This window comes from Medicago sativa, chromosome 1, assembly GCF_051527215.1.
Source record: "Medicago sativa cultivar Bolivia chromosome 1, Bolivia_mono, whole genome shotgun sequence".
Lineage (NCBI taxonomy): Eukaryota > Viridiplantae > Streptophyta > Magnoliopsida > Fabales > Fabaceae > Medicago > Medicago sativa.
This window is the reverse complement of record NC_140749.1, coordinates 50,415,834-50,422,626: the sequence shown is the minus strand read 5'-3', so window position 1 is coordinate 50,422,626 and position 6,793 is coordinate 50,415,834. Positions and strand designations below refer to the sequence as shown.

The 6,793-nt window shown below is 38.6% G+C and overlaps 1 protein-coding gene and 1 pseudogene across 1 annotated transcript; both read left to right on the top strand.

Moving 5' to 3' along the window:
• Window positions 1-1,883: 1,883 nt before the first annotated feature.
• On the top strand, window positions 1,884-2,412 carry LOC146955127 (uncharacterized; annotated as a pseudogene).
• Window positions 2,413-5,069: 2,657 nt separating this feature from the next.
• Window positions 5,070-6,530, top strand: LOC146955126 (uncharacterized). The gene has a single exon (XM_085747726.1). The coding sequence runs from the start codon at window positions 5,070-5,072 to the stop codon at window positions 6,528-6,530; it is 1,461 nt and encodes a 486-aa protein (XP_085603852.1).
• The last annotated feature ends 263 nt before the right edge of the window (window positions 6,531-6,793 follow it).

The following is a 6,793-nucleotide window of genomic DNA, read 5'->3' as shown; positions in this document are numbered from 1 at the left end:
ACTCACTCTCCCCTTGCCTGAAGTTTGATATCTCTTGCTTTTTGTCAAGATATTTGGCCATAGGAAAGTACTTCTTTAGAAATTTTAGACAGTTCATCCCATGTCTGAATTATTCAAGTTGGCAAAGATAGCAACCAATCTTTGGTTCTTCTGGTTAAGGTGAATGGAAACAACCTAAGTCTCTTCTGACTCTCCGTAACATTAGCTGGAGGTACACAAAACTCGCAGGTTTCAGCAAAGTGACTCAAGTGTTCATGAGTACTCATGAGGTCGGTCTCATCAAACTGTCTCTCCTTCAACCCATTCTGAACAGATGTCTTGATATCAAAAGCCACGGGATTTGCAGGTTGAAAAGTATGAGTTAGGCGACCACGGTGAGTAGCTAAACCAAATTCTCCCAACGTCGGTCTCGGTGGTTCAGGTTCTCCCATGATAGATTTAGGAGAAGAGCTTGTTTCAGATTCAGTAGGTGTCGGTTCCAGTATCGGTTCCCGTGCACTAGGTTGAACAAATTGAGACAACCTTTGCAACCGGACAGCTTTCCAAAGTGCTCTAGCAGTCCTTTCTATTTCCGGATCGTACTCCAAGTCATAAGAGCTCTGTTTACCTCGCATAAACAACAAAATACCTTAGTAGCACTGCACGATACAAAATAATTAATGAATACTAAAACAAAGAAAATTTTAAAACTGAAAATTAAATTGCAGAAATGCTTGAAAGAAATCAACAGTTCCCGACAACGGCGCCAAAAACTTGATAGACGTTTGATAAGTGTACCAAATACTATCGAAGTAGTAAAAAATATTGATCCCACGAGGACTGTTTTTAATCTCAATAATTCAATTACGTTGGAACTTAGGATGTATAAAAGTTGATTTGGTTTGCCACTAGGCAGTTGATTGGTTTGATTGCAAAAAAATAATGACAGAAAATAAAGTTGGTTTTTAAGAATAAGAGAGATGAGTTTAGGTCTTTCGAATCATCTATGTTCCCCTAATTGGTATACTGCACCTATTCTTATGAATGATTTTCTAGTCCCACGATAGTTAACAAAATAGTCCAAATCAATCCCTTGAGTTAGGACCCTCTTCTCAAACTACAGCCCCTAATTCCTTAGGTGGTCTAATAATTCTTGAAGGTTTAAGCATGTTAACCTAATATCACTAACAAACGATTATCCATTCCTAGACTAACCATGTTTATTAGAACAATTTAATTTAGGTCTAAGTCGAAAGCTTGGGACAGTAGTCATTCATTCTCACCAAATCATATTTATATTTGATCAGGATATAAAAAGCATTAAGAACAATTGAATTGAATAAAGACTAGATTGTCATTCACAAATAGGGTTTCACAGCAACATAGATCAATTAGGGTTACAAAGAATCATCTCAGACCTAACCTCTAATGGATTTAGCTACTCATAAAGGTGTTTACAAATAACATAATCATTAGAGGAATTAAAACATACATAAACTGGTGAAGATTGGAGGAAATCGCCCCGTTCTTCAGTCTCAAGGTCTACAAATTGCACTTTCTCTCTCTAGAATTCGTAACCCTTGTTTTTGGAATAGACTTCAGCTTAAATAGGCACAGAAATTCGCCCAAATCGTGTCACGTTTTAAGTAAATCGTGACACATTTTCACCTTGTGGAGCAAGTCACTGAATTAGGGTTTCTCAAATCGTGTCATGTTTTACCAATCGTGACATGTTTTCCTTAATGTCGAACCCATGCTTTGGCCTTCACCAGATCGTGTCACGTTTTCAACAAATCGTGACACGTTTTACTCTTTTGCATTTTCTTCAATTTTTCTGCTCTTTTTGATCCATAAGTCTCCTTGTGAACTCCAATTTGTGAACAAAATACATATAAAATTACGTAATGACGAGATGTCATCAGCGGCTTCTTCGTGATCTTCTAAAACTTTTCATTTTTGCTTGGCGGCTTCTTCGCGATCGCCTCCCTGCAAAATTGAATTTGGTGATCCGTGGTGTTCTTTTATCCGTGACGTGCCTTTGTGTGTTTGGTTGTGGTCAGGTGGAGGAAGCGAGTCATTGGTTTTTATCGTTCAGATTTTTTGGTTCCATTTGGCCTTTTATTGCGGTCGTGGATTGGTTTTAAAGGTAGAGATCATCACTTTATTACCGATCATTTTACTCAGTTTATCTTCTCCACAGATGGATTGAAATCTAGGAGGTCTTTCCTCCAACTTGTTTGGTTCCTTGCTATTTGGACTTTGTGGAATGAGCGAAATAATAGGTTGTTTAACAATAAAGAAAGCTCTATTTTTCATCTATTAGATAAGATTAAGTCTTATTCACTATGGTGCCTAAAAGCTAAAAAGACTGTGTTTGTATTTGGTGAAAATTTGTGGTGGGCAAGTCCTTTGTCGTGTTTAGGCATTGACTAGTCTACTTTGTGTGCTTTTTGAACTGCTTGTAATTTTTTAGTACTCTCTTCGGTACGTCTTGTGCTGAGGGGAATGCTATAGCAGTGTTAATATAATTTCATTTTGGCTTATTCAAAAAAAATTAGAATACTCATTCCCTACAAATAAAAAATAATTCATTAACATCAAAACAAGTCAATTTCTGAGAGAGAAACGAAGAGGAGGAAGATTGAGTGACAATGGATGAAATATATCAGATTTATTAATAAAAATCCACATAAATCTTAACAAACAACAATTTGTTGTTCCAAAATCAAATAAATTACCCTGAGAAATTGAAAGTTGCATATGTCTTGAGGGAAGTAAGAGCATTGATGAAAAGACTGAGGGTTTACTTTGATAGAGGAACGAAAAGGTGAATAGTTGCGTTTTCACTTCTCATGCCTTGCACAAGGTTTGCCGTTTCACGTTTTGCCTCTCTTGATAAATTAAAAAAAAAAAAACAATATCAAAAACCTCCTTGAAAACGCGCTTATAATGAAACCTTTCCAAGTACTCCTACTTGATTAAAAAAATTCAAATAAAAAATAAATAATAAATAATTAAAAAAAATGAAGGAAACATTACTTTAAATAGCAACTTTAAAAGAAAAAACTACTCTTATTTGCTTGACAAACGTCATACTTGCCAAAGAACTATCTTTACCTTATTATATTGTATGATTAACTTTATGTTATTACGAGAGTTAAATAAATTTTTGGATCCCGTGACCTTAGCTTAGTTGGTAGGGATATTGCATATATGCAGGGGTCGGGGTTCGAACCACGAACACTCCACTTCTCCACATTTAATTGTGTGAGATCTAGCCACCAGACTACTTGACCGGAATTTTTTTTTGATACATAATATATACTCCCTCCAGTCATATTTATAAGCAAAAATGCACTTTTTAGATTCATTGAATACATAATGTATTTGACCTATATATTGACCAAATACATTAAGAATTGAATGAATCTATAAAGTGTTTTTTTGCTTATAAATGTGACCGGAGGGAGTACTCCCTCCGTCCCAAATTCTAAGAAAAAAAATAATCACACTTATTAAGAAAACTAAAACATAAGAATTTGAAGTATAGTTTTTAGTGTATTCTTTGAAAAAAGTTTTATAGAAAAATGTAAAAGCAATTTTCACTAGCTATTGATTATGGAGAAAAGGAAAGAGAAAAAAAAATTGAATCTAATTTGCATTTAATTCTATAAAAATAAACAAAAAAATTTCTTTGAAAAGATGATTTTTTAGCACCATTAATCTTTTAGCACCACTACTGTCAACCAACACTCGCGCATATGTAATGCCATGTCTCCTCCTAAATAAGAATCACTCAAAATAACAACAAAGTGGACTTACTTTACAGATTTATTCAACCAACTACCAAATATTATTAACATCAAGCGAAATTTGATACACACTCAATATTAAGATAATTTGGTCTATCACACCATTTAAAATCTGGTAAACAAATGTAAAACAAGAGTGTAAGAAAAAAGACATGAGAGATTTTAGAGAGAGAAAGAGTGGCGGCCAATCTAGGGCATCCCTAGGGAGACCGTGTCGGAGCTTTTCACCGGCGGAGAGAAACACTGGGGGGTTAGGGGTCCAGCCAGGGTGGCAGAAATTGGGGGGGGGGGGGGGGGGGGGATAGGGGAGATTGGACTGTGGTGAGATCAAGAAAGAGGAAAGCGACGCAACAGGGAGCTGGAAGACGGGACAGATCAGCGATATCGGAAAGACGCGGAGGACAGGTTCAGATTAGGGTTAGGGATCAGCGAGCAACTGAGGAATATGGCAGAGGTTCAAGGTTTAATTCTAGGTCTCAACAGGATGGTTTTGATAGGGGCACTAGGGTTTCCAATGTACGTGGGGAAACTCATTACTTTGATGTTAGGCGTGACTGTGATCAGTTTCAGGATGATGAAGCTTATGAGGACTCGGGTAGTAACGGCGGTAAAGTTTCTTTCTATTTTACAAATTTTCCTGACTTTACGCCGGTGTTTCAACTTCGTCAAGCTTTCGAAGTCTGCGGTATTTTATCAGACGTTTACATTGCTCGGAAAAGAAACTTTAGAGGTCAGACTTACGGTTTTTTGAGGTTCTTGAATGTTAGAAACAGAGATAAATTGTCCATTGCATTGAATAACATTTGGATATGCCAATGTCGTATTTGGGCACGTGAGGCACGTTTCGACAGATTTGCTTCAGACTCGACGAAGGTGAATGGTGTCTGGAAGAAGAAGGAAGAGGAAGGTAGGGTTGTGGTGAGAGTGAGGGGCGAGGGAGTGAAAAATATAAGGGTGGTTGGAAAAGAAACATCCGAAGGAGTTATGAAGAAAGATGGAAAAGAAGAGGTGAAGGTGGGAGGAAGCGATGGGAAGACGGTGAAGAAGAAGGAGGAGGTAGCTACGGTGGTAGTGGCGAATGTGGGAGGTGGAGGTGATGTGGTGGTTTCGAAGGAGGGAAAGAAGGTTGTACGCGCTAACAAAAAGGAGGAGGAGGGTCCAGTGGCTGGTGTGGTACAGGAAGGAGGTAGTTTTCCTATTCATAATCATAATGATGTTGTTCGTTTCATTCCAAAGTATTCATCTGTGTTGGCGGATCGCACGTAGGCAAGCTCAGGCATGGTAGCTAACGTGGTAGGGGAGGATTCGCCGTTGGCGTTACAGCAAAAGGTAAATGATGCTGGTTTCATTCATGTGGCAGTAATTCCAATGGGAGGTGATAGAGTATTTTTGTATTGTACTAATGGGGAAGATATATGGCATGTGTTCAACGACGCACTTCATTTTTTCGGTATGTTTTTTAATAATATTCATATGTGGTCGGCGGAGGACGTAAAGTATAAACAGGGAGCATGGGTTAGATTGTATGGAGTACCTTTTCATGCTTGGAACGAAGTGTTTTTCAAATTGTGTGTGATGGATGTTGGAAGGTTTGTCCGAGCGGATGCATGTACGGTGGATAAAACTAGGATTGACTTTGCTCGTATTCTTATTTCCACAACTCAATTGGACATAGTGAATTCGTCTTCTGACTTTATCATAGATGGGGGTAATTATAGTATCAAGTTGGTAGAGGAATGGGGGTGGAATTTAGGGGAAGATGCTTTTTTGTCCGAAGAGGAACCCGATACAAGACTAGAAGCGTTGCACCAATCTAATAATGATAATGGTTTGGATGAGGTTCAAGGGGAATGGGAGCTAGATGATTTGGTGACTGATTTACACAAGGAATGGAGTGCTCATGAAAGGAAAAAGGGTGGGGAATATTTTGATTTAGAAGATGTTGACGCGTCACATGTCGACAAGGACATGATTAATGGAACCAGCACTGCAGCACCTGTAGTAACAGAAAAATGCAAGAAACAGAAACAGACATATGCAGCACCTGTAGTAACAGAAATATGCAAGAAACAGAAACAGCAATCTGCAGCACCTGTAGTAACAGAAACATGCAAGAAACAGAAACAGAAATCTGCAGCACATGTAGTAATGGAACCAGTGCTTTCTCTAGCAAATATTGATGCAACAGCGCCTATTAATAGCATGCAGCAGGATGGCAATCAAGCACAGACCAATCAATGTGTCCCTTGGAGTTTAGAATGGCTACCTAACGTGTCAAAAGGTGCAGCCGCTATTGCATCATCTTCCAAGATTTTAAATGGAGGAGAACATATGTCTGAGATTATTATTGCGAAAGATGTTTCCCAAGAATTGAAACAGCAAGAAGCGAAGTCACATCCTAAGAAATTTAAGCACTCTGCTGGGTTTTTAAAAAGAGTTGCGCGCATGTCATCTAGTGATCGAAAAGATGTGTTAAAAATTTTAAAGAAGCATGAAAGGTACCGGAAAGCACGCAAGCAATCCTCAAACTCAAAGGCGGCAACAATTCCTTTGTCAGAGTCTTCAGGGAATTCCAATTCTTCTGTTAACAAGGATTTGGAAAGTTGGGTGGTTTTGCACGAAAAAAAGGAGGTGGTGAAGGCGGATGTTAAAGAGATTGGTAGGGCTATTGGTTTGACGTTTAACGGTGATCCTCATAATAGCTTTAATTTATTGTCTAAGGAAGGAAGAAGAGGATGAAGGGCAGCAGGTGGTTGTGAATTGGAGGGAGTGAGTGTTGGACGGGGGTGGCCTAGTGGTGGTGGGTGTTGATTGGAGTTGTGGTCGAGGGGTGGGGGTGGATTGTGGTAACAATGAAAGTGATATCTTACAATGTGAGGGGTTTAGGTGGACTGGAGAAGAGGGCGGAGGTTCGTCGATTGGTTCAAGAGAAAAATCCCTTTGTGTTGTGTATTCAGGAATCAAAACTTACCTTTGTAAAAGAAATATGGGGAGATGCCCCT

Bases quoted from the DNA above. Each gene is read 5' to 3' on its own strand.
- LOC146955126 (XM_085747726.1), top strand. From the start codon at position 5,070: ATGGTAGCTAACGTGGTAGGGGAGGATTCGCCGTTGGCGTTACAGCAA.